The following is a 27,671-nucleotide window of genomic DNA, read 5'->3' as shown; positions in this document are numbered from 1 at the left end:
AAGTTGGAATTTGATAACAAACTCAGGAATATTTCTAATATTCTTAGCACAATAAATTCTGAAAATGAAAACCATATGGTTCCGAATCAAAAATAGTTGAGTACTTGCAGAACGAGTTAAGTTCTTGGAATTCCACTGAAAAATATAATATCGAAAAGACAAAAAATAGATAATATAATATGCTTCCAAAAAATAATAATAAATATAATAATAGTTTCCCATGAAATCTTGCAAATTACGAAGACTAGTAAAAGAAAAAAAATCGTTATATAACCATGAAAATCGACTTATTAAAAGCTTTCTATATGCTAGAATGAAACTTTATAATTGTTGTGTTTAAGTATCTTGGATTTTTAAATGATTTTTTTGATCTCATTTATGCTTGTATTTCATTTGTTTCATATGTTGTTTTAGTTAATGGTATTCTTGGGGAAACTTTTTTCCTACCAAGGGAATTAGATTGAGTGACACTTTGTCACCAACTATTTTCATTATCTGCATAATTTTTTTGTCTAAATTACTTATGTAGGATGAGATGTTAGGTAAAATTATTGGTATTAAAGTTACTCATGATTTCCTCTCAATTTTCCTTTTTGACTTTCGTTGATGACTCTATTTTTCTTACTTCTGCTAACATTGTTCAAGCTAGGAATTTGCTTAATATTTAAAAAAACAAGTTATTCGACAAGTCATTAACTACCAAAAGTATGGTATCTATATCTGAAATTAAAATTTTAGACTTGGACAATGATATAATATTAGTATGTGCACATATTAAGATTTTATTAGAAACATAATTAATTAAAAATTTATTTTCGTACGAAAAGAGTTCGGTTTAGTATCAGTGATAGGCAAGCCAATAATTTCATATATTTTGTGCCATGGTAATCAAATGGAAAAAAATTAATTCGTATGTCCAGAAAAAAAAAATGAAAAGAAAGAAAATAGTACACGAGGGTACAAGATGATGATGAGTTTTGATTATACACTATAATTACAGTGATATTACAAATTTATTTTAAGCGAAGGTTGTATTTAATTAAAATATAGATATTTAGTCACTGCCTTCACAAAATTCACGAAAACTCATTTGTGAATTTGAAAACCTCAGTACTCTGGTAGACCCTCCTGACCACTTAGCTACTTCTTTTATTTGGATAAGTATGTTGGTATATTACAATGTACTTTATTTGTTATTATGATACAATATATTTATATTTTATCATTTGTTTCTCTTTTGATGTATCTGAGATTGTTGTATTCAATTCAAAGAGTTATCTCAAATATTCGTTTGCTTTGAATAAATATTATATATTCTTTTATATAACTCTATTTAAGCCGTAACACTCAACATGTAAACCACAAATCATGCTAATCCAACTTAAATTATATATTATTTTTGTTATTTAACATCTGCTGGATTTCTGAAACTGAATTCATATTTTATAAATGGTTTATACTTGTACGTACGTCGTTCCGGATTACTGTCGAGTCGCAAATCTTTAACTAGATTTTTGACCAAATTTTAACTTTTATGAATCCGAAAAACTATTCGTCAGTTTTTTGTTCCACACTTTTGTCTGAATTACTAACCAGGTCCTCGTCAACTCCAATCAAAAAATTAAAATTAGAGAGAATCTAACTTCTGAATAATCAGATTAAACATGTTTGGTTGAGGGAATTGGATGTATTTCCTTCTGATTGAATTCATGAACCTTCAATTACTCCGAACCAAACGCACTATTAATGGGAGGTTGGGATCGACCCCGCATAAATCCCAGACTGATGCACCTGGGTGTAGTATTAGATTTAGGACCATCATAATAATTCTAGATCCACCGAGGATGAAATCCCGTGGAATCCACCGCGTGACACAAATACTGTGGGGCCTATAGTGGATAAATACCACGGGGATGATACACCCACCAAGTTTTTATCTTGAGCCTCGTCCCGACATTGATAGCCCCTGGGGCCAGTTGGAGAAAATAGGCCCTAACACCTTTTGTTTCAGTCGGGATTTGACATCGGTAAGTTTATCATTTCCGTAAAAACCACTCCCTATTTTTCTCCAGGTGGGCCCAGGGGTTTTCTCTCACTGATGTACTTTTCGGTGAAAAGTACCCGGTGTGTCTAGCAAAGCTGAAAGAAAATCGCACATTTCCAACAACAATATGAAAGTCTTTTTTCCAAATGCAATTCAGTGTTCTTCCTAGCAAATTCAGTTCTTTGATCTTGTTCTATCTTTACTCAACAATCATTGGAATGCCAGAATCTTTCATCAAGAACATTACCTATTTGATATGACTCAAACTTGCTTTAGAACATGACACATAGCAAAAGTTTTCAATCATACCAACATACCAGTCATCCCCAAAGTCCCTCTAGCTGAGTTGGTCTCCCAATATAGACCCATATGACTATGTAACTTTATTTACAAGATCCTATTTAAAACTCTAGCTAACAGATTAAAACCTTTTATGAGTCGTATCATTCCCCAAAACCAAAGTGCTTTTGTACTTAAAAGAAGTATTTCTAACAATATCCTTCTATGTAATGAGGATATTTATGTTGTCAATCATCATGATAAAGCTGTTGGTATTGCTACCATCAAGCTTGACATGTCTAAGGCTTATGATAAGCTGTTAGTATTGCTACCACTGTTTCTTACTCTCCATTCTCCTTAATGGTATCCCTACTGGTCTTATCAAACCTGAAAGAGGTTTAAGACAAGGAGACCCTCTGTCTCCTTACATTTACATTACTTGCTCTGAGGCATTGTCCTCCTTTTGATGTTCTTACTAGAAAAGGTTTGGTTGAAGGCATAAAGGTCTGCAAAAATGCTCCAGCTATGACACACATTCTTTTTACTGATGATTTCTTACTCCTTTGTAAGGATATTATTGAAGACTTCCAAACTATCAAAGAGTACCTTCAAAAGTACTGCTTGGCCTCTGGTCAAGAAATTAATTTTGACAAGTCTAGAATTATGTTTTGTAAAAAATACCCAGAATGTCTTAAGCAACAACTTTCTAGTATCCTTGACATTAGAAACAGGGACTTAAGAGAAAAATATTTTGGAACCCCTACTGCCTTTAAGGCCTCTAAAGTTCAAACCCATATGGGTATTCTCCAAGCTGTTGATGCTAGAATTTCCATCTAGCTCCATAAGCTTCTATCACAAGCTGCTAGAACCACTTTGATTAAACATATTGGCCAGGTTATCCCCTGTATTAGATGGGTGCCTTTCTCATTCCCAAACACCTATGCAGAAAAATAGATTCCCATTTATGCAAATTCTGGTGGGGGGAACCCTTGATCCCATAGATAAAAAACTTCATCTTTTGGGATGGGATATTCTTTGCTCGCCTAAGTCTGAAGGAGGTCTTGGTTTCAGGAAAGATGAGCTCAATAATCTTGCTATGTTAGCTAGAAATGCTTGGAGGATTATTAAGAACCCTGAATGCTGCTAGCTACTACTCTTAAAGCTAGATATTTCCCTGGAACATACTTTTAAATGCCAAGTGTCCTGCTAACTGTTCTTGGACATGGAAATGTGTTCATGCCATAAAGGAACTTATTAAACCTTTTATCACCTGGATTGTTGGAGATGGTCAATTTATTGGCCCTTGGTGTGGCAAATGGATTCCTTCATTGGGTTATGTTATTCCCAACCCTCTAGTTCCTCCTGACCCAAATATTAAAGTTTTTTACTTTACCAATCCTATTACTAGATCTTGGGATGTTAATAGATTAAACACCCGCTCTGATGATGCTTCAGTTGAGAAGATCGTCACTATTAAGCCAGATTAGTACTCCTGATAGGAGGGCTTGGGATCTTTCAAAGAACGGTAGATTTACTTCTAAATCTGCTTACTTGGGACTTCGAGGGCTCATGCCTTCCCCTTGTAGTACTCTTTGGAAGCGCATTTGGAAAATTAACGTGCCTTACAGAATTCAAGTTTTTACCCGGAAAGCTTCCAGAAACGCCTTACCTTCTAGAACTGTTTTACATACTAGAATGCCTATGAAATCTGTTGATTTTGCTAGATGTACTGACCCTCATGAATCGATTATGCATGCTTTGGTCATGTGTCCGTTTGCTAGTCGTGTCTGGTTCCTCTCTTCTTTCTATGTGAACACTCAGTTCTTTAGTAATAAATCCTTTATTGATTGGATGTTATTTTGGTTAGTTGACCCAGTCTCTAAACTCCTTGAAGGAGATCAATGTCTCTTTGTTGCTATTCTTTGGTCTCTATGACAAAGTAAAAATAAACTGGTTTTTCAAAATATCAGAGAAAATCATATTGTTGTCCTTATGAGAGCTAGAGACATGCTATTAACTAGAAAACCTACCCCCCAATGCTTCTTCTATGGCCTTTGTTGGAGTATGTGATAAATGGATGCCCCCACCGACTGGTTGGATAAAATGCAACACTGATGAAGCTTATGATGAAATTTATGGGAACAATGGTGCAGGCTATGTGATGAGGGACTTCTCCAACACTGCCTCCTTTTGTGCCTCGATAGTCTTTGAAGTAGAGTCTGCTGAAGAAGCTGAAGCCAGAGCTATTTGGGTGGCCTTGAAAAAAGCGGTGGAGCAAAATCTTACTCATCTCATGATGCTCAGAGTCTGATCAATCAATTTTCTGCTGAAGAATCTAGAACGGATGCTATCTTTAAGGATATCCAGTTTTTCTCTTCTAGTCTTGTAACTTGTTTATTTACTTTTCAACCACGTATCTGTAATTCTGTGGCTCATGAACTTGCCCTTTGAGCTAAGACAAACAATTCTATTATGTACTGGTCTGTTCTCCCAGTTTGGTTCATGCGTATTGTTGAGGGGGATCATTGGCCTTTTTGAAGGTCTTTGCTAAAAAAAAAAATCGCACAGTAAAAAAGTTAGATCTTTAAGATGCTGGTGCACCTTTGCGTGGTTCTTTTAGGGTCCATTTGGCATGCAAATTTTTGCAATGCAGTGTAATAGCAACTACCGGAAGTAGGAAGTCGAGCATTCGAACTACCAGGAGTACAAATCGGTGTGTTTAGCTTGTTAGAATAAGTCCACTAAAACCGATCAAAAAAATGAAGGAACAAAAAGTTCAGTAATGCCTATTCTCTATACTAATAATTGAAGAAAAAAGAGTATCAAATTGAGAGTTGATATCATCAAGATCTTTATCACGATTTCTGATTGGTGATCTATATTAGTTTCATGAAATTGATTCACAACGAATTCACTTCACATGACAGAAACCAAAATGGCTTAAAATCATAGAGCTAGATCGTCTAACAACAACAAAAATCAATCGTTTTTTTTTAATCAATATTCACATAATCATAAACAAAAGACATATCTTCAAGGGTTTTGTTCAATGATGATTTTCATCTATGAAAGTAAATCTAGATCTACAAAGAGGGAAGAAGACTAAGATATCAATTCTACTTGTAAGTATTTCTTTTATTACTGTTGATTGTGATGTAAGAAACTAGAATTGCAGAGATGAGAAGAAAGGGTTCATGAAAACCATAAATATCAGTCGGAAAAGATTAAATCGAACAAAAATTGATTTTTATCTTCAAACTGTTAGGAGTGAGAACTGGTCAAAGGGCGTAGTTTAAATGTGCAGTAGAGGGCGACATTCGATGCAGGGGTAGAGAGGTGAACATTCAAAGTCGCCTAATGGGCATAGTAGGAACTACCAGGTTAGTTGCTATTCCGTGCAGTTGAACCATGCCAAACACCAAAACACTGAATGCAGCCCTTGACCACGGCGTTGACTGCACTAACTCCCTCTATTACGCCCATGCCAAACGGACTCTTAGCTTCCTCTGAATTGCGACATTTTGGAAAGGAAGTCGCAGTAGGGCAAACAAAAAAAAAAACAAAAGCAAAAACAAAAAACTCCTCCCCTTCAAAACTTATCGGATCCCTCCGTCGCAAACGTTCTTCTTCTCTCTACGGAGCAGCAGTCATGGAGGGAGGGAAGAAAAACGCTTCTGCCGTTTCTCTGCAACAATTTGTTTCGATCATGACTCCCTTAATCGACATGGAAAAGGTCACTTTTTTCTCTCTCTCACTCTAAACTCACTTATAACGGATTATCAATTTTAACCTTCACTATGAAAATTGAGAACAAAGTTGCAATAAAAAGTACTAAATGTAAGTTGGGTATTGTTAATAGGAAGCAGAAATAACAGCTTCAATCAGTTCAGGTTCATCAAGAAATCTTGAAACCTCTCAGAAGAAAGGATCAGTATTACTCAATCTCAAGTGTGTAGATGTTCAGGTTTGTACTATTATTATTAGTTTTTTTTCCTTTACTAAACCAAATTGGTTTGATTTGTTTGTTCTGATTACTTTCACCACCCACTCTTCAATTAGACAGGGTTAATGGGGAAATCACTTCTGGAGTTTCAATCTACTAAAGGAGATGTTCTTCCTGCTCATAAGGTTATTGCCTCACACCGTGTATTGGAAAATATATCTAACCCATCATCAATAGAAGGCTGAGTTGCCATTATTAGAGAGTTGAATATGTGAAATTCAGTATATATGCATGTACATGGGTTGGAATGCTATACTAGTTTAACTTTGTGATATTGTTGAAACGTGAATCTGTATCACTGTGTTCCTTTGATTTTATTATAAGGTATTGGGTGATTTGAGCGCATGTTAAGTCGTCATGATGTAGCTACTAGGGGCGAGCAAAGTTTTCTTTTTTGAGGTTGTTACTCTATATTTGTTTTTTGTCAGTAGTTCCTGGGTTATAGATTATTCGACATTACTGGTGAACCGCCTACCATTAGGTTTAACACAAATAGCTTTTAGTCGTCATTTTCCACAAGATTGTACCAGGAATCGGTTCCATGACTTTGTTGTCGTTATGTGTTTTTGTTTGGGCATGTAAATAGTGATTAATGAGAGGTAAAGAGTATTGGTTGTGGCATATATATTGAGGGGATGAGTTCTAGGGTGAGAAACCACTCATCTTTGTCCCTATTTTCTATATCAGTCCCCCTCGATTTGCTTGTAAATCGTACAAATGGCTAATCAATTATTGGGTTTTGCAGCATTCTCACTATTACTAAAAATAAAATAAGTATCTGGTGATAGTTTTCTAGTTACCTTGGAATCTAAGTTGGTTGGGTTTATCTTTATTTGCAGTTCGGGAATCATGACGTTGTTGATCTGAAACCTAACAAAGCTGATACGGGTTCCCCCTCACTTGGTCAGGGTGTTGTTTACCGTCTCAAGGTATTGTTTTAAAGAAGATCAATGATTAGGTTACTAACCCATTTTTTTGTTTTCGGCTCAAATAACTTTCTATTTTCCCTTCATATTGTGCAGGACTCATCAATTACTGTAGTTTTTGACGACATCCCAGAAGATGGCTTAAATAGTTCTTTGCGTCTTGAGAAACTTGCAAATGAGGTTTGTTATCAGTTTTGAGATCCTTAACATTCAGTCTTTCTGTCTCTGGTGCTCTTTACAACCATAATAATGTAATATTCGATAGCATGTGGTAGTTTTACATTGTTAAATAACTTTGTCTCAGTTGAAGGAGAAAACTGTTGCTCACATCCAAGCAATTATGTTTCATTAGAGTATCTTGGCTCAAGTCCTAGAGGATGTTTAGGTGCCAAAGCATAATTAGAAGTGAAAGTACTTTTTAGAAGTTATAAGAAAATTGAGAAAGACATGTAGGAAGTGATTTGAAGAGAAATTGCTACTGAGGTCAGAGACTCAGATCACAAACTTTTTCCTTTAAAAAAAGTGTTCTTCTTGCTGGTGAAAGACTGAAAGTCATCCTTCTAGTCCATTGATTTTCATGTTTTCTCTTGATTCGAAGTAGACACGACACTAAAGGTTGAAGCATATTATGCCCTTCTGGTGTCCATACTATTGCTCTTGTATGGCTACGCTGTTCTGAAACTATGCACAATGAGACACTGTAAAATAGTCCCTTGGTGGAGAGTCTAGTGTTTGATTTTTTGGTTACTGAATCTAACTTCTCAATTTTATGTGTAGATAACATATCGTAGGATGAAGGATGCTTTAATACAACTAAGCAAAGGTGTGCTGAAGGGACCTGCTTCTGACTTAGTTCCTGTATTGTTCGGGGAGAAACAACCGACAGTGGCAAAGAAGGATGTTTCATTCACCCCTTTTAACTCCAATCTTGATCACTCTCAGGTAGTACAGAAGTTGTTTTTCCAATATTTTTTTCATAAAATAATATTTCTGCAATTTAGTCAACCTTTACCTACACGAAGCCAATGAGCAAAGCACAAATACAGCTACCTTTATACTATGCATGGTATTTGAAAAAGGATGTACCTTTTCCTGCATTGAGTTTGATTTGCATCATATGCCTGATATACAAATTTGATGCTTCTCAGTGCATGCACATGAAAGGCCTGGTTTACTACTCAATCAGGCACATGTTGCTCTTTGGGCGAATACTTTCAGCATCTCTGTTCATAATATTCTTTTTAGGCTCTGAATCTGGGACCTGGCCTTCAGATTTATTTTATTTGAATTTGATCACTCAACCTTATAAATCTAGGGATTGGTGATTGATAATCTGATTTTGAATGTCTAATTGTGACCCATGGTTTTGTTTCACTTAATTGATATATAGAAGAATGCCTACCTCTTAGTCATTTGTTACTGATAGGAAAATTAGAATTTCTAATTTACTACTACTACCAGAGAAGCAAACAGATACCATCTTGGTTGGATTTGTTATGTGACGTTTTGGTTTTTGTTTGTGCTACAGCTAAGTTTGGAACTGTTTACAGTTCAACTGCTTTGTCTATTTTATAAGTTCTCAAACAAGAGATTTCAGATTAGTTTTTACATAGGCTGTCTGTATTTTTGTTCAGAAAAGTAATATCTTTCTTTTGTTCTCAGAAAGATGCTATGACGAAAGCACTTTCTTCCAAGAATGTATTCTTGCTGCATGGGCCTCCTGGAACTGGAAAAACGACAACCGTGGTAGAAATTATCTTACAGGAAGTTAAGCGAGGATCAAAGATTCTTGCCTGTGCTGCTTCTAATATAGCAGTTGATAACATTGTTGAGCGACTTGTTCCTCACAGGTAGACCAGTTTTACATTATACACGAACTATCATTTGGTTCCTAGCTGTGTTCCATTTTGTGAACTAGGAAGTCACCGGGTGCTTTATTTTTATGTCAGACAAAATTTCTTGCAGCAGATGAAGATTTATACGTGTCAAGTAGGAGTTTTGTTCTGATTATAAGTACACTATTCGTGTTTTTCTTGTAACTTTGGTTCTGTTGACACTCAACTTAGCCAACATGACATTTTCTTTATTTTGATACGAGTTTTTTTTGGAACAACTATCCACTTTATTACCTTTGTATTCGCTTATTGCTTTCTTTAGCAGTTGAAGAGTTTAACCTGTTGTGTCGATGGTTTTGTTAATACCGTTCCTGGTCTCATTCTGTTATACCTTTCTACTGGATCACATTTATACGCTACTACCTTACCTTATGCTCAGTTGAGTTAGCATATTCCTTATCATTCAGTTCCAGACTTCCAATATGTTTCGATTATGTTGTAACTTGTAAGTTTGAAATTATTTTGGTGTAAATAGTACCCTTTACTCATATTCTCTACAATTTCATTACTTCAGAGTAAAGTTGGTGAGAGTCGGCCATCCAGCACGTTTGCTGCCTCAAGTACTGGAGAGTGCACTAGACGCCCAAGTAAGTCAAGCTTGCACTTTTTTGCACAATCAGAATGGAATAACAGAAATGACTCGTGGAAGAACATTTATTTTAAAATCTATGGAATTAGAGATGAGATATCTATGACACAAAATGTTTTTATAACCTTTTTTGGAGGTAAATCTCTGTTTCAATGTTTCATTCATTATATCTATAAGTTTTCCATGTTTCCGTGTCAGGCTTCCCCTTTAACTTGCCAAAGGACTCTCTGCTCTAGATACCTCCTTGCATGCTGGTCATATATTAGACGGATTTAGCTGCTAGGGTTCTCCTTCTTTTACCCGCATTTGAGCCCCTCTAGTTGACTGATGCTGGCATTGAACCATTACCGTAATCAGTATTGTTCACTCCATTTTTATTCAATTCTATTTTTGATTTAATCGGTATCTGTTATAGGTTTTGCGAGGAGATAATAGTGGTCTTGCGAATGATATTCGCAAGGAAATGAAGGTAAAGCTTTTAAGTGAAATCAAATCCACTATACCATAATCCTTCGTCATGATTCTTGTATTACGATTCAACATCAGACTCATGTATGAAGTGTTTGGTAATGGGAATACAAACCATCATTTTTTACATATTGTATGATGAGTCCTAATTCAACTCTGTATGCTTATCTAGGGCCTTTCTTACATTTATTTGTTGCATCCTTTTAGGTATTAAATGGGAAGCTATTAAAAGCCAAAGATAAAAATACAAAGAGAGACATCAGAAAAGAGCTCAGAACTCTTTCAAAGGAGGAACGTAAGAGGCAGCAATTAGCAGTCACAGATGTAATTAAAGGTGCTGATGTGGTCTTGACAACTTTGACTGGTTCCTCCACTCGGAAGCTTGAGAGAACATCTTTTGATTTGGTGATAATTGACGAGGCTGCTCAGGCGCTTGAAATAGCATGCTGGATACCGCTATTGAAGGTAAGGGGTCGAGGTTAGTTCTTAAAAATGCTGTAATACTGGTTGAAATCGTGAGCCAGACTAAGCAAGGAAGCCTAGCCTACCTAGCCTACTGTAGCATCTTATGTTTGTGTTGATAAAGCATTCTTTTGTGTATTTATGTTGCAATACCAACTTTGAAATAGTTTACTCTTGGAGCACCAACACTGATAGGAAGCAGGTATATCAAATCTGGACATAGGAATGGCATCAGCTGTTGAGTCAATTTTGCATTACCATAATTTGAGTCTCTTGATCTTTATCTCAATAAGTGCCACCCAAACAATTTATTTGTGTGTGATTTCAGTGTTTACTAGAATATACAAGGTTTCTGACTACTTGATTCTGTAAAAAAATATACCACTGTCTATAGATAGTGGGTAATATGTGCATCTGCACATGCATACACTCGCAAACTTTTACATGTTTCGTGTTAATGGCGGGCATACTTATTCTTAACCTCGTGCATTATTACAAAAATGGTCTTGATAATTACTTTTGCAGCATAGTGACGTGGTACACTCTAATCATTTTCAGCTTCAAATTTATGCATGCGTGTGTTATGATCAGGGTACAAGATGTTTACTCGCAGGAGACCATCTTCAACTTCCGCCAACCATACAGAGTGTTGAAGCTGAGAGGAAAGGTTTGGGAAGAACTCTATTTGAGCGCCTTGCTGATCTGTATGGAGATGATGCAATGAGCATGCTTACTGTTCAGTACCGTATGCATGAGCTTATAATGGAATGGTCATCTAAAGAGCTGTATGACAGTAAGGTACTAACTACATGTTCATCTTCCTACCTGGAAAACCCTTACCCTTGTATATTAGAATTGCTGAATTTTTTGATTTTAGAATGGTGCAGTGTTTCTGGTTTGCTTCATGGGGTACAATTGTTCTTTTCAGGTCAAAGCCCATTCATGTGTCGCCAGTCATATGCTATATGATCTTGAAGATGTAAAGAAAACATCTTCGACAGAACCAACCCTTCTTCTCATCGACACAACTGGGTAAGTGGTTACTTGGTACCTTGATAGTCTGACTTAAGTATCTAACATCCACATTGTAATGGCAAAATAATAAATTACTTTGTTTACATATATATATTTGTTTAAATAAGTGGGAAAGAGCGGGAAAGATATTATTTTTCAGTGGCGTGGACTGCTGTTTGTAGTTATTACCCCTGTGAGAATACCAATATAGACATGGGATCACTTATGTATTAGTGGGTCATTTGGTTTTCAACTTCTGGTTTAGTATTTGTATTTCACATAAATATAGGTCCAAGGCTGATGTGTGGTGAGGATCCTGAGTACTGAGTCCCATTATGTAGTTTGTCAGAACAGAAGCTACTCCAATCTGAAACATCTAGTCTTACCAAAGCAGGACTACAAGTCAAAGCATTCTTGACTTCACTTCACTTCACCATAAGCTTGGGGCAGATTATGAAATACATTCCCAGTTTCGCTGATCACTTTTACAAGGGTGATCTCCATATACGCAAGAACATGGGACATACACACATTTATGTGTTTGTAATTTAAAGAAAATCTTCTTATGGTACAAGTCTGATATGTTTCAGGTGTGATATGGAAGAGAAAAAAGATGAAGAAGACAGCACAATGAATGAGGGTGAGGCTGATGTTGCTATAGCCCATGCTAAGAGGCTTATTGGGAGTGGAGTCAGGGCATCTGATATTGGAATTATTACCCCATACGCTGCACAGGTTAAAGAGACATCCTTTTGTAGATTGTATTTATCCTTAGTCGTGGTTAAGGATATATTAACAATTAGAAACTAATTATAATTCGACTGTATGCTTTCAATGATATAGAACAGCAAACTTACTAAATTTTCTACTTGTCACAAGATTTGAACTTGACTGCTCCCATAACTGGTGTACTTGCCGGCATATCCCGACACACAATCGACTTAATTCTTTACTTTATTCTGTTTATTTCTCTTTAAGCGTTCAATTTTTAAACCGGGGAGATTGATAAGATACCGTATCATCTTTTTCTAGGTTGTCTTGCTGAGGATGATTCGGAACAAAGAGGATAAACTGAAAGAGTTGGAAATATCTACAGTTGATGGCTTCCAAGGTCGGGAGAAAGAAGCCATCATCATTTCTATGGTGCGATCGAACACAAAGAACGAGGTACTTTTTCATCAGGATCTTTATTTCCAGCCATTTAATGTGGAAGCTGTTGTTCGAACAAATTATGAGCTTGGCTGTATTGTTTTTAGGTTGGATTTCTGAGTGACAGGAGGAGAATGAACGTGGCTGTGACACGAGCAAGAAGACAGTGTTGTCTTGTATGTGATACCGAAACTGTGAGTAGCAACCAGTTTTTGAAGAGATTAGTTGAGTATTTTGAGGAGCATGGGGAATATCTGAGCGCATCTGAATATGTAGGTTAATGAGCCATCGTGAATATGTTCTAGACCAAAATTAAACCCTTATGTTCTGAAAAGTTCTGAGACACCAACAATAATTAGTTAGGTTTGCTGGGTGTGCTAGTAGGGAAGTATCTCATCATAGAACCTGGGATCAGGTTGAGGCTCCGTAACAGCCCAAGACTACAAACGTGCATGATTCTGTTGGCGGATTCTGGACACGCAGAGAGAAAGAGATGCCTTAGTGCTATTCTCATTACTGACATTAGTTTAATGGTTGTGGTGAATTACCTCTTTGAAAGCTGATATAATTCAGAGGTAACAAAGCTCAACTGTTTAGATACAGAGTATGGATGTAATACTACTATTTCATGATATATCATTTCGCCGCTAACAATCTTTTGGTGCCTGTTACTTTCTAATTTTTACAGACCTGAAATTGGACTGTAGGTAGATTTTTCGTGTTGTTAGCCAACGGTAAGTTTATGGTTTATCTTCTGATTTTGCTGATGCTAGATTTTCATTTGAGCAAGTGCAAGTCTCTGAGTGGCACTCTGAGGTTTTCATTTGTGTAATAGCTTGACACTACTTATCATTTCCTGAGTTCATCGGAAGAATACATGTTTTTTCATTTTAAAAGTGAAATCCAAAAGGACCAAAGACATTAACAAGTCTACATCAGGCCTTAGTCCTCAGCATTACAAAAAGTACCGTAACTTAAAAAAAAAGGCTTAAAAAACTCTAAGAGCTCGCTAAGAGCTACATGGAAATTTTGGTTCATCTACTGACACTGACTGCTACTTTCTCTGCCAACACTGATCTGTAAACTGATTGCTTACTTGTTTTTCCTAAGTGGGTTTTAGGTGGACTTAACTTCTAACAGGAATTTCTGTCTAAGCTAATTAAGAATTTAAGCTGATCCTCGCACGAAAATTTGCCGAACCTAAAATTCCCATATAGCTGGAAATACCATCTCGTCATACATGTCATTAACCTGAAAGCTATTATCTTCTGCTCTCTGATTATAATCTAGCCCATGCAAATCAACCAATGAATTCCAATCAAAATTGTCACCGGAAGTTGCTAGCCTATCTTCTAATGAAAATTCTGGGATTGGAGAACTTTGGACCGTATCATTTCCATCTGATCCACTCTCTTCTTTTAGTATGCCAAGTTGTTGAAGAAATTCCTTCAGATCAATCTCAGGTTTCTCTTCACAACTCTTTGACATCTTTTGGGACGTAAACTCTAAATCGTCTTCCTTAATCAGTAAATTTTCGTTGCGTAATTGATCATATTCTACTGGCTGAAATTCTGAATGTGAGGCATGAGATGATGAAGATGATGATGAAGAAGAAGATATTGCAAGGGTATCGTTTTTCTTAAGCTCTTGGAGTCTTTGATGGATGAAATGAACGTTGTGCGGGGCGTTTAAGTTGATCAAATTGCAGGATGGAAACATGGAAATAAAGTTCTTGGAAGGGAACCATTTGTACTTTTGAGATTTGTTGAAAGGAATGACATTATTTGATTTAAGATGCGGTAAATTTAGATAAGCGTCAGGACCATATAATCTTCTTGCAGCTTCATCGTATGCCATTGCAGCTTCTTCAGCGGTAGAGAATGAACCTAACCAGAGCCGAGTTCGTTTTTTTGGCTCTCTTATTTCAGCAACCCATTTGCCCCAAGTTCTTTGTCGAACTCCGCGGTACTCACAAGAAGCATTTTGAGGTCCACCTTTACCCCTTGTGGAACCTTTCTTCCATGGCTTAAATGGAGTTCTTCTGCAATTTTCCATTTGAGTTTTAAGTGAGACAAAGAGGGTATATGGAGAGGGAGATGAAAATATGGCAAGGGATGTGAGGGGTTTTTATAGTGAGTGAGAGAGTTGCAGTTTTGGTTTAAATGTTGTCACGTTTGGGGAAAGTTTTGAAGCTCTTGTAACCGTTGTTGGTAAGGGAGTGTGTTACATCTTACATATTTGACTACACTAGTGTGACTGAGAGTGTGAATGAGCAGCTCAATTTCGAATCCCCCCTACACGGGCGAGTCTACGTTGTTGAATATCTTTGATGATCTGAGTAGTAATCGTATATTACCTCCGTTTCAGGAAAAGTAATATTTTTACTTTCTTTTACTTTTTTTAACCAAAAATAAAATATATCACTTCACCAAGTGATCTGGTGGTTGGCATGTTTCCTCCCATTCTAATTTGATTTGAGGAGTTTGGATATAGTCTAGGGGCCACTAATCTAAAGCATCAAAAAGAAAAAAAGAAACCTAAGTGTTAGATGAGTTTGAATTTTCTTTTTAACTAATCACAATTTTTCATGGCTGCTAATAGGGGTACCAATTTGATTGGATGTACCATTTCATGGACAAAGGTTGTTTTGTGTCGAATGTAATTTGGTACATCCCATCAAAATGATACCCCTATTAATAATCTTGACATTTTCTTTTAACCATATTTTTATTTTATTAGGCAAGTCCTCAATTTGATCCGGGACTTATGATAAGTTGTTAAAGGTGTGGTTCCAGCCGGTTTTTTTAAAAAAAATTATTTTATTTTTACTAAATATTATATGAATTGTAGCAGATCGACTGCACCAAATTTGCACACGACTATAATAGGCTTAAAAGAAAAATTAAATCAATAGCAGTTTCAAACTCTTAAGTTCATAGTGTAGCTTTGGTTTGGATGATCTGAATTTCCTCGGATTCTCTACATTTTAATCATATTCACATGTGTATTCTAGAGTAAGAGAGTAAGACTGAAGAAGAGTGTAATTAATTGGAATTGAAACCAAGAGGTGGAAGTAAGAATAGTGAGTGTAAGCAACTTACCGAGATATTTTCCATTTTCACGAGTTGTTGTTATTCACATGTTTTTCTGAACTCAATCACAAGAACCTTATTGAACCTTTCTCTATCAGAAGACATCAGCTTTACCCCATTACCCACAATTACTGTCCCTCATTCTCATGTGTAAGTTAGGTCCAACTAGTTACGAGAGGGATTTGAGATTGAGGAAACATTCTATGAATAGTGCTATCAGTCAAAAGAAAGAAAATATCAAGAGGATCATTTATTCATCAAAAAGCTATGACAGAAAAAGGTGCCGGTTTCTCTGTGGGCAACTGCCACACTGATTTTAGCAAGCATTCAATCCTTCCCTGCCTGGTTAAACAGTTTCCACTAAAAATTCCATCATCACACAGGTGCATATGGCTATACGAGATTTTGATTCAAAATTTGGGACGTAGATGTTTTGTCTCAAAATTTCACAATGGATAAAGTTACTTTACATCATTGTTTTCACATCATACATCGTGGTTGACTAGTGACTACCATTTAATTTTCCTAAATTTCATACAACTTTCTATCACTGAAGTTCTAATGGTTGTTACTATAAGATGACTACACTGATTTAATCCAATAAAATTCTGGCTTCAACTTATCGTTGCTGCCGTGGCCAACTTTTTTTGTCGTTGCAGTTGAATAGGTACAAGTGTATTCGTCGCTGCAGCTCCTCTCCCTGAAAGAAAAGTAAATGAAAAATGATTTTCCATCACAGCAGACAAATAAATATTTTGAACAAAGATGATAACGAAAACGATACAAATCTGTACTACGGAAATCGATAAAATGATAGGATTTCTGGTTTTACATGTAGGGGAAACTAATTGTAGTTTTTAACTTAATTCAGATGGTTTCTTGGCCACAAAGTGCGGCGTTAACTTTGAGTCCTACATATGTTGTGAAGAGAATATTAGGAATCTTGTCAACCTTAGCTCTGGAGGAGGAAGGTTAGTCATCAACCACAAATTGGTCCAAAAAGTAATCGCAATAGCCCCAAAGCTAACAATTACCTATACTGATATCTTTTGTTCTAAACTTTTCCTTCTCAATAAATGAAACCATATACACGCTAAAAGGAACGAGTTTGATAGTCCATGTATGGATACCAATATACCATCTATTTGTTTTGTTTTCTCAAAAGAGTTGAGGTCTATTTGATAACTGACCTTCCCTTTCCATCTTTTTTCTGCTACGCCACAGAAGCCGGATTGGTGTACCTGCGAACCCTGCATCTGAACGAAGTTGCTTTTCCATGTAACGTCTGTATGTCTCAGAGAAAAGCTTTGCATCATTAACAAAAAACACGAATGTGGGTGGTCGAATAGCTGCCTGCACAGAGAACAACATATTTATCCTTCGAAACCAATCAAAACGTTGGAAAACACTAGATTTACAGAATGATAAAATTAATAAAATATGTTATGCTAGTGTAGATTATGTACTGCATTTTTAAGATAGAAATTGCAAGCGATGAAGAGAGATTTTGTAAGGAAATGATTATTGGTTATACATACTGACATCATAATAACACTTCAAGTGTGACAGATTAGAGATACCTGAGTAGTATAATATATCCGTCCCCTTTTGCCGCCTCTGGTCTGTGGAGGTGATTTAAAAGCAAGTGCCTCTTGTACCACTTGATTCAATATGGAAGTACCTAGTCTTCTTGACCTCTCTTTCTCTACCGTACTAGCAGCTATAATGACCCTGAACCCAAGCCATTGGCATGTTCAAGTTTATACTGATTATTATGATTATGGTACTAAGGTTAATGTTTACAAATGTAAAATGCTCATTTGATCAACCATTTAAACAAAATTAAGATTAAAGAAAGATAGATAGGGACCATACTTTTCAACGCTATGGGAAATCATTGCAGTTGAATAAACGATTGGTGCCCAATCAAGAATTCTGAGCTTCTCTCTAACATCTTGCTCGTAGTATGTTGCTGTTTGCTGATTTTTATTTGGTATGGTGTCCCATTTGTTTACAACAATCACACACCCTTTTCCTTCCCTCTCGATTTGTTCAGCAATTTTGGCATCCTAACAGCGTGGCAAAAGAAAATATTAAAAAGCATTGACTTGTGAGGATAGACAACCAGAATCCATAAGAGCAGAAAAGAGTTATGGATTAATGGTATTGTTTGACGATGAATTTATGGAAGTGGATACACGGCCAATGAACTAAATTATGAGGGTACCTACTGGAACATGCAAGTGTTAAGTTTGACATTCAACAGTCTTTCAAAAAACACTCAGGAGTCTGTTAACACATACCACTTCAAATACTTCTCGCAGTTTTGGTGCTTGTTCCCCACCCCTCACCACCTTATCTTTTTGAAGGCTAAACCAACAACTATTTGGTCCCTTAACTTTTTCACTAATATCCCCTGGGATGATCAAGTAACCCATAGTTCTACTTCTCATTGCAGTACTAACTAAATAAATTATGCATGGCCACTGATACTATATGTAGGTTACAAGTCACTCAAGTAGCCTATCACTAGTAAATTACGGACGACTGTTTTTTGGATGGTCAGAAACCAGACTACAATTGTCAATTGCAGTTAAAGTAGACTTTTGATTTTTCAATACGCAGAAAGTACCTGCTCTGTAACACAAGCCAAAGCTTCAATAACCAGAGCGACAACATCTGAACGACGAATAGCACGGAATGCACGATTCACTGATAATGCCTCAGTTGTGCTACCAGAAGTAGCTATAACTGCTCTTCTTCTAATTCCAGCAGTATCAATAAGACGAAACTCCTGCAAAGGAAAATTACTAGTGGATCAAAATTCTCAGAGAATTTCGCATGCAAATGAGCAGTTAAAGCTTACCACTTAAATACACGTCTTGATACACCAATGAGAATGGCATTACTGTGTATGTGAGTCTGTGTGTTTGTGTGTGTCCATCTCCATGGTCAGGTCACACTGGCATATAGGGACCCACATGGAGACGATCAACCGGTGGTGGAACTCTAATTACAAGCAATTGTCAAATGTCTTCTCTTCTTCTTTTTATTAACTTATGCAAGAAAGTAAAAGGTATAAGGTTTATGAACCATCCAGTTCACTTTAGTCCCACCAACTCTTAATGGATTTACTCTAATCAAACTAAAAAACATATTCTTTCAACGATAAACTAACTTGTGCAGGGGCATTTTCTTTCAATGATCAGACATAAAATCATTTCCATGGGATCCCATAGACTGAGAATAACTATGGTGTACAAGTATTGCAACAGACCTTGAACATACTCACTTATTTTTCGGATTTTTTTCTTCGGAGTTTAATGGTTTTCATCTGGATCAAAACATTCAGGGGAAAGAAAAATGAAATTATTTTATTTTCCACCTACATTTGTATCCTAGTTAACATTTATTGCACTCCACTAATGAATGTAAGTGTGAAAACCAACAAAGAGAAATCCTCCAATCCACATTCAATGTGTGAACACAGAAAGTTGTGTATCATGGTCAGTGGCTAGATATGACTAAAGTGGCATGACAATAAAACATATGCCAAGTACTTTGGATCGACAACGACAAGACATCATGGCTCTAACAAACAAACCTGCCCATCTGGTGCAGTAAATCGAGTATCAATAGCATCACGAGTAGTTCCACTGATAGGACTAACTACTGTTCTGTCCTCTCCAACTAATGCATTCAGAATGCTGCTTTTACCGACATTTGGTCTCCCAACAATAGCAATAGCAGGAACATACTTCTCTTGTTCCTTGGTATCCTCTGAGGCCTGTCGGTTGAACACACAAATTCAATTTCTCAACATGATAATGTATGCATCAAAGGTGAGCCTTAGATTCCAGCAGTCCAGTGTAAACCTGCTGAAGTAAGTCCGGTGCAACTGAAATCCTTCCATACCAAAATAAAACTTGCATGTGTTAAAAAAAATAAATGATACCTCGACTGTTTTCAACGTTGAACAAACAAGATCAAGCAGCTCTCCGGTACCTGTCCCAGTCACCGCAGATACTGGAAGTGGGTCATACCTAATTGATCAACCAGATAGTATACGGGTATTTATCAAAACCAAACATATAGGTGAAAAAGCAATAGAAAGTGAAACTGACTCAAATCAATGTGTAGCACCAGTCATTTTCTGTACCAATCAAGTTATGTAATTCTAACTCGAGCATTAATTTTATCACAAGTTATCTGAACTTGAAGTTACAAGGACCGAGTTAATAACTCAGTCAGAACCTCATTACAGGATTAGTATTACGTGCCACAGATTACTATTGGCTGGGATTGTGCAAAAAATCACCATGCACTTATATAATGCCTTTACTCCGCCAGGGTAAGGTGAAAGCTATTGGCAGTTGGAGCATATCTGCTAATCTTTGTGGTTAACAATGTAACCTACAAGGGCAGATTTCACAACTGAAGTGAACCACAAGTAGAATAGACTTGTTGCCTTGTTGGTCCGAAGGCTAACAAGTAGATGTCACTATACAACAGCTTGGTTTTTAGTAAGTCACCAAGAACTTCTTAGAAAGACTTTCAGGCTAGGTAAAAGTGGTAAGCTTTCATTTATGGTTAGGATAGAAAATCATGAATTCAGAATTATCTATAGCATTCTACCACAAATAATTAGTTTTATGTGGGACTAACATGCAAATCATCCTATCAATAGTTCGAATTGGGCGACATTGCACTGACATTTGGAAATGCTGAGAAGCTCAAACTTTGCCATAACTTGTAACCTACAAACTAGATAGTTGTTTAAGACAATTCTTAACCAAAAATTTCCCCCTTCAGTCTCAGACACCATCCATATAATTCTCTTTCCTTTTCCTATTTGTATAGACTAGGTCATGAGAAAATAGATCACAAAAGGAAATTCATAATATTAGAGGTGCTATACAATACTGAACGAAGCATATAGAAGCACATAATATGAAAACATTTAAGGAAAATCTCACCCCAGGGACCAAAACTCTGATGCTTGCATGACTCCTTTACGTGGAGACTCACACTTGTTCACAGCAAGAATGATAGTCTTGTCTGAATAGTTTTTACGAAGCCAATCTGCTATTTCCACATCTGCTGCCGACAGACCTGCCTGTTAAAATATTTGATCATATCATATTTGTACAAAAATTTAACACCACACAAAGGAGTGAAACTTACTATCCCACTATGAAAATTATACTCACAACAAAACAAAATAAAAAAGATTGCAAACAGAGAGAGTCGATTAACTTTCACTTTGGTAAGACAAAATATAATGATACAAATTTCAAAAGCTAACGACCTGTACGCATCAGTAACAGTTCCTTAATTCCGCAATAATACAAGACCTTCATCATTTTCTAGCTGGTAACACAAACACTACTCGTTCAACTCCGAAAAAATTCTATACTCATCCTGATCCAAAGGTTTACTAGGATAAGGATCTTAAAATAGGATCTTAAAGTTGTTTATGTGAAGAAAGTTTCCACAAAATTTGTGTGCTCTTCTTTTTAATATTTACACATCAGTTCAGCACGACTGAGGTGAAATAAGAGGCGATATTTTTAGGGCATAAGGTACCAACACAAGCAATAAAAACGATGCAACTTCATCACAACATAATGTTCAGCACCTTCAGCTTGTGCAGGCCATTTAACACCCATAATCTCTTAAGAAGGAAGAAATTAAGAACAACACATACTCACATGTAATTTTAGTCAAACAGTACCTGGCCATTTAACACCCATAATCTCTTAATAGGGTAAAAGGTAAGAACCACGGATACTCAGGTCATTTTAGTCAAACAGTACCTGGCCATCCACAACGAATATTAGAACTGAAGCTTCTTCCACAGCAACAGTAGCTTGCCTCTCTATCATTGACGGCATCCTAGCAACAGCTGCCTCCCTGGAAGCAAGAGGAATCCCATCCATGCCAACAGTTGTTGAAATAGCCAAATCTTCCAAAACGCTAGCCTGTGACTTAGAAACAGTGATAACCCCTCCAGTGTCTATTACCATAAATTCAATGTTTCCCCAAAACGATCGACCGTACAGGCGGTCTCGAGTAACACCAGGTTCATCTACAACTATTGCTCTGTTCCCCTGCAAATAGCTTGTTTTTGTTACCAAACATATAACCCAACCATCTGTACTTGGATGACTCGAGGGGAAAAAAAGAAGGAAAAACAGGAAGATTACGAATCGAAAGTTACTGAAATTAGATTACCCCAACAAGGCGATTGAACAATGCTGATTTACCAACATTTGGCCTTCCAACAATTGCAACTCTCGGAAGCAGATGGTCTGGGATCTGCAAATGCAATAATAAATATTCATAAAGGATAAAGCCAATCCATTTATATCTTCCTCGGGGTGTATTAAGGAATACTACCAGATGACGACTGCAATATTTTAATCATACATAGAAATAAGCATGCCACAGCTTACAGAATACTACAGTTTGTAATTTAGTTTATTAACTTTATTTTCTTCAGATAAGAACAACTTTTTTTATTTAATTCCAGCATATTTTCGGGACAGGACAATAAGATCAAATAATCTTAGACACGGTATATTGAGAAAAGACAAAGTTGTTCCTCAAGAGCGACAATAACAAATTAAGTAGTTTCACTCATTGCAAGTGGCCAAGTTAATGCAAAGAGTATCTAATGAATATCCTTATAAACAGACAGATCCACAGATCACCATATTCATCATACAAGTTTCTATGCCAAAATAAGTTCAGGCAAAGAAACCGAAAAGATATGCATATGAACATGAATTAGGACCTTAACAGAGAATGTTTTATGTCGTATATCAAACAATCTGAATGAACGATGCCCAAACCAAAAACATGGTTTTTATAAAAAAATCACCCACACACTTTTGTATTAGTTTTCTTATAGTGAGAAGGATAGGTACAACGACAATTAACTTATTAGTTTCCAGCAGAAGGATTGTGACGGCTGATTTCTTTGTTGGACAAGCTGCTACAACTTTCTTGGAGTTAAGACCCCAACAAATGAGCAATTTCTTAATAAACAAAGTCAAAAATAAAGAAAGAAGACAGGCATATGATAATGTTTAATCGACGAAAACTCAATCTTATTCTAGAAGAAAATATGGCTCGTGAATAGATGCTTACAAGCTTTTTACTTGATATGCTTTCCCTCTTCTTCTTTCGACCTTTTTTCCTTTGATCAATTGTTTCGTCATCTGAAAGTATTGCAAGAGTAATTCATTCAGTTCAGTAATTCTGGAAATCTCATATTGGAAGAAGAAAAACTGTAGTCTAACAAAACAAAATAAAAGACCAGGATTCCTAAGATGATCGCATTCCATAAGGCTATTTCCAAGTTCCAACCAATTATTCTACCTTTTTAGCCCTGTCAGGCTTGTTAATTTTGTCATTGTATATCCAGTTACTACGTACAGTAAAGAATTGATTTTCACTGAAATGAACAGTAAAGCAAGAATGTGGTTAGGCCTGCTAGAGTACTGTAACTAATTAAGATGGTAGCCATCAAATTGATAGTACAAATTCGCCACAATATGTGTCCCTGAATTATGTTCTGCAAATATATGTTACTTCAGTCGTCTTTTGAGCTTGCTCAGGTAAACTCACTAACAGATGAATTTTAGGAAATCCATACTAACTATTGGATGAAATGTTGATTCGAAGAATGATGACAATACTTTAAAACACCACATCATAATTCGAATCATAATGATTCAAAACTAGTTCAGTAAATCAGTAATATAACCATGGTCCACAAAATATTTTAAAAATTAAACAGCAGTATCTGGAAATACCTATTTTTAGTTCATGAGCTAAAGACAGAGAATACTCTCTGACAGCTTCTCTGGCTTCTCTTTCGAGCTCGTCAATTTCGAATGAATCAATGTTATCTTCATCATCACTATAAGAAGATTCAATCCCCTCATCATCAACAAGTTCATCCTCTACTCCCGATATCTCATCATCAGATGATTTGGGAACAAATTGAGAACAATTGTGTTGATAAGTGGTGCTTGATTTTTCAATTGATAGAAGAAAATTAGAAGTGAGGAGACTTTTCGGAAGAGATAGATTTTTGTTGAGGAATGGAGAAGGGAAACAGGTTGAAGGGAATTTTGAAACCCTAGAAATTGTAGGAGTGAGATGAGAAATACACAAGTCGCGAACTGACATTGTTTAGCTCTTCCGATAGATATTTAGCCGTTGCTTCTTCACTTACTGCTTCAATTTTTTTTCTCTATTATCCGGAGAGTTGTAATTCCGAGGATAGATTCTTTTTCCTTTTAAAACCCAAAATGATAAAATTGCAAGGAAATGACATAACTAACCTCTCGTTTTTAGGGGCCACCCGAAAGGATTTAGGGGCCATCAATTTATACCCAGCCAAAAACTCTAGTTAAGGGATACCCTATATGATATTGAAGTTACATAAATGCCCTTCTGGTAAAACTTTTATAAAAACCAAATCAAAAAAAATTCTACTCATTTCAACTCTTCTTCTTCCAGTTTCATATTATCTTCCGATTGTGGAAGAAGAAAAACTTTCTCTCGTTCTTGTGTTCAACCGAAACATCGTCGCGAATCGTAAAATCAAAACATCGTCGATTCCTTTATAAAACAATGGATAAGGGAAATGAAACCCACAGACCTAGAACCAAAAACGTTGCTCGGGGTATCGATCCAAAGATTGGGATTTTAGCAAGAAATAAAGAAATTGTTGCTGCAAATGAAGAAGAACGCGAAGAACGCGAAGAAGAAGTACCCGTCGATGTAGTCGGTGGTTGCGATTCCGATAGTCAAACACTTCGTCAACTTCAAATGGCCCCAATTAGGTAAGAATCTATCATTTTTGGGGTTTATTTCGCTTTAATTCGACGAATCGAGAAAAAAAAATTCAAGGGTTTTCGGTTATTTATCCAGATTCGGGCGATATTCATGCTTATTTACTTCCGAATGTAGCCGTGTTCTTCATTTCTCAAGAACATCGACAGTATTCGGGAGAAATATTTGATGGTTATCGGCCGAATATTGTTGGCCATATCTTCCTAGATACAAACTGGTAATAATCGGTAGTTTAATGAATTTTTTGGCTCCCGAATATGTTTAAGTAGACACACAGTATTCGGAAGTACACTCACTACCGAATATATATATATATTGAAAAAATCTCGAAATTTCTGATATAGGAAAAATCGCATTTTGGGGCCAGTATTTATTCGGAAGACAATATAATGTTTTATACCTCCGATTGTGTAGGATAAAATTTTAGAGTTTCTGAACTCCAGTTGATGAATATTTGGTTGTAAACATGTTTAGTTATATTCCGATTGTTTTTCATTCGGGAAAAATATGTGTCTTCTTACTTCCGAATTTGTTCATTCGGGTTATAGTTGTGTACTTTGTCTTCCGATTGTGTAGGATGAAAAATTTAGAGCTTCTGAACTCCAATTGATGCATATTCGGTTGTAAATATGTTTAGTTAGCTTTCGATTGTTTTGTATTCGGGAACAGTATGTGTCTTCTTACGTCCGAATGTGTACATTCGGGTTATATTTCCATACTTTGTCTTCCGATTGTATAGTTTGTAAATATTGTTCCTTTCTTTGTTGTTTAGACAAAGTCGAGAAAGGAGGAAGAAAGTGACAGCTAGTGCTAGGAGGGAAAGGAATGCCAAAGATAATTCAAGTGCTCAACAAAGCTTACAAGAACAAAGCAGTCAACAAGGAGTGCAACCAAGTGCTGAACAAAGTGTAGAACAACAAGGCAGTGAACAAGGGGTGCAACCAAGTGTTGAACAAGCCGCTCAAAAAAGTGCAGAACCAACTACTCCACAAGTTACACCCCACCATGAAATTGAACCAGTTGATCCAGTGCCAAGAGTAGAAGAAGAAGGACAACCAAGTGGTACCCAAAAATCCAAAAAAGGAAAAGATGGTGTAAAGAAGGATATTGCTAAGAAAGCATCACATCTTGTCCCTCAGCACTTGAAGAAGAAGGGTATTCCAGCAGGCACAATCCTTGGGCTACCGGCGGATGGAGGAAAATTGCTATTTGGATACAAAGACTCATGGGCCAGAGAAATATACGAAACCGAGGTAATAAAATTACTATTTTTTTATTAATGTATTGTCTATGTGTTATATCGTAATATTTGTATTAAGGATTTTTTTATGTACTTTAATAGGATCATCAAGATGCGGTCCGTCTACTCAAACCTACCTCCGCACCAACAAAAACGCTTGCGTGGCCTTTATCCGGTGAATGTGAAAGGTTCAAGTCAATTGTTGCCAACTCGGGGTTAGCTAATGCCGCCGAGAATTCATTGTTGGAACATGATCGTGTGGCCATATTGGCGTTCGTGGAGAGAATGTATCCTGAGACCGATACTTTCCATATGACGTTTGGGGAGATGACGATTACTCCGGATGATGTTGTGCAGATTCTTAACCTTCCCGACCAAGGCACAGCTGTGAAGTTTAACTACACAAAGCAGTTAAGTTGGGCACAACTTTATGCTCTAACTAAAAAGTGCTTAGGTTGGGATGAAGAGACAACAACAACAACAGAGTTTAGGATGCATGCAAGTTACAGAACAAGACAGATCAACATTACAGCTTTGATGAATATGTTCCGAGGCACCTTGGAGAAGGAAAAGAATGGAACGTTAACTGATGAGCAAGTGAACCACGCTGCCACCGCATATCTCCTTTGTGTATTGAGATGTGTCATATTCCCCAATATTTCTGGCAACCGGATCGACGCCAACCTTATACAACTTTTGGATCCTCTCTATGAAGTCGGTGACTATTCTTGGGGCACGGCATGCCTAGCATTCTTGATGGAAGAGTTGAGAAAGGCTTCGAGGCTAGGAACCTGCCAAGTTGCCGGGAACGTGGCTCTATTGCAGGTTTTTTCTTTAACTCTATAACTCACTCTATAGTTATTCGGTAGACAATACATATGATGCATATTCATAACTCCAAATGACGCATATTCGGTAGGAAATGATCCATCTCTTTTTCCGAATGTTGGTTATTCGGTGGCTAGGTACTTATTTTGTTTTCCGATTATATATAATCGGACATATTCTTTTGATGTTAGAACCGAATATACAGGCCAGAAAAACTATAGGTTACTGAACTCCAAATGACGCATATTCGGTAGGAAATAATCCATCTCTTTTTCCGAATGTTGGTTATTCGGTGGCTAGGTACTTAGTTTTATTTCCGATTATATATAATCGGAAATATTCTTTTGATATTACTACCGAATATACAGGACAGAAAAACTATAGGTTACTGAACTCCAAATGACGCATATTCGTTAGGAAATGATCCATATCTATTTCCGAATGTTGGGTATTCGGTGGATAAGTACTCAGTTTTATTTCCGATTATATATAATCGGAAATAATGTTTGGAAATTACTACCGAATATACACAATCTATTTACTAAAACTTGGTTTCTTATGTATATAGGCATGGATCTATGACCACTTCCCTATCTTGAAGTTGGCCGGAGAGAACCCGGGCTGGTGCAAAGGTACTCCTAGAGGAACAAATTATATATTTGAAGACAACCGTTCTAGGACAAAAGAGCAGCAGTTGATTCGCATGAGGGATATTTTGGACCAATTGAAGGCCTCGGACGTATGCTTTGATCCATACAAGGAAGATCGAGCCAGTGGGCATATAATGTTCGGTCGGACTTGTCCCTTTATTTTG

General features: G+C 36.6%; 3 protein-coding genes across 6 annotated transcripts; 1 reads left to right on the top strand and 2 right to left on the bottom strand.

Moving 5' to 3' along the window:
- Nucleotides 1-5,112: 5,112 nt before the first annotated feature.
- On the top strand, nucleotides 5,113-13,612 carry LOC113322050 (DNA-binding protein SMUBP-2-like). 4 transcript variants are annotated; one of them, XM_026570062.1, is made up of 16 exons: nucleotides 5,113-5,445; nucleotides 5,589-6,056; nucleotides 6,183-6,287; nucleotides 6,383-6,451; nucleotides 7,166-7,255; nucleotides 7,349-7,432; nucleotides 8,030-8,194; nucleotides 8,915-9,102; nucleotides 9,662-9,734; nucleotides 10,152-10,205; nucleotides 10,412-10,669; nucleotides 11,225-11,464; nucleotides 11,595-11,698; nucleotides 12,271-12,415; nucleotides 12,713-12,847; nucleotides 12,937-13,478. In XM_026570062.1, the coding sequence occupies exons 2-16, from the start codon at nucleotides 5,754-5,756 to the stop codon at nucleotides 13,108-13,110; spliced, it is 2,187 nt and encodes a 728-aa protein (XP_026425847.1). In that variant the 5' UTR covers nucleotides 5,113-5,445; nucleotides 5,589-5,753; the 3' UTR covers nucleotides 13,111-13,478. The 4 variants fall into 4 exon arrangements, with proteins under 4 accessions (XP_026425847.1, XP_026425846.1, XP_026425849.1 ...); XM_026570061.1 differs by having other exon boundaries at nucleotides 5,113-6,056; nucleotides 12,937-13,612; XM_026570064.1 differs by having other exon boundaries at nucleotides 5,113-6,056; nucleotides 6,387-6,451.
- Nucleotides 13,613-13,770: 158 nt separating this feature from the next.
- LOC113322052 (dehydration-responsive element-binding protein 2F-like) lies at nucleotides 13,771-14,951 on the bottom strand. Its single transcript, XM_026570065.1, has one exon. It carries the CDS (start codon nucleotides 14,882-14,884, stop codon nucleotides 14,030-14,032), a length of 855 nt encoding a protein of 284 aa, XP_026425850.1. The 5' UTR covers nucleotides 14,885-14,951; the 3' UTR covers nucleotides 13,771-14,029.
- Nucleotides 14,952-16,311: 1,360 nt separating this feature from the next.
- LOC113322819 (GTPase Der-like) lies at nucleotides 16,312-24,187 on the bottom strand. The gene is made up of 12 exons (XM_026570976.1): nucleotides 23,742-24,187; nucleotides 23,074-23,144; nucleotides 22,156-22,239; nucleotides 21,738-22,031; nucleotides 20,898-21,037; nucleotides 19,877-19,964; nucleotides 19,526-19,708; nucleotides 18,554-18,715; nucleotides 17,797-17,990; nucleotides 17,502-17,652; nucleotides 17,112-17,274; nucleotides 16,312-16,621 (listed from the first exon to the last, which is right to left on the bottom strand). The coding sequence occupies exons 1-12, from the start codon at nucleotides 24,118-24,120 to the stop codon at nucleotides 16,536-16,538; spliced, it is 1,995 nt and encodes a 664-aa protein (XP_026426761.1). The 5' UTR covers nucleotides 24,121-24,187; the 3' UTR covers nucleotides 16,312-16,535.
- Nucleotides 24,188-27,671: the final 3,484 nt, after the last annotated feature.

Source organism: Papaver somniferum, chromosome 11, assembly GCF_003573695.1.
Source record: "Papaver somniferum cultivar HN1 chromosome 11, ASM357369v1, whole genome shotgun sequence".
Classification (NCBI taxonomy): Eukaryota; Viridiplantae; Streptophyta; class Magnoliopsida; order Ranunculales; family Papaveraceae; genus Papaver; species Papaver somniferum.
The sequence above is the reverse complement of the archived record's forward strand: the minus strand, read 5'-3'. Positions and strand labels throughout refer to the sequence as shown.

Coding starts and splice junctions, on each gene's coding strand:
- LOC113322819 (XM_026570976.1), bottom strand. CDS start 24,120: ATGTCAGTTCGCGACTTGTGTATTTCTCATCTCACTCCTACAATTTCT. Junction 21,038..21,737: donor TATTCGTTGTGGATGGCCAG/GTACTGTTTGAC, acceptor ATATTTTAACAG/GCAGGTCTGTCGGCAGCAGA. Junction 18,716..19,525: donor TTACTGCACCAGATGGGCAG/GTTTGTTTGTTA, acceptor TTTCCTTTGCAG/GAGTTTCGTCTTATTGATAC.
- LOC113322052 (XM_026570065.1), bottom strand. CDS start 14,884: ATGGAAAATTGCAGAAGAACTCCATTTAAGCCATGGAAGAAAGGTTCC.
- LOC113322050 (XM_026570061.1), top strand. CDS start 5,754: ATGCAGCCCTTGACCACGGCGTTGACTGCACTAACTCCCTCTATTACG. Junction 6,057..6,182: donor CCTTAATCGACATGGAAAAG/GTCACTTTTTTC, acceptor TATTGTTAATAG/GAAGCAGAAATAACAGCTTC. Junction 10,670..11,224: donor GCTGGATACCGCTATTGAAG/GTAAGGGGTCGA, acceptor AATCATTTTCAG/CTTCAAATTTATGCATGCGT.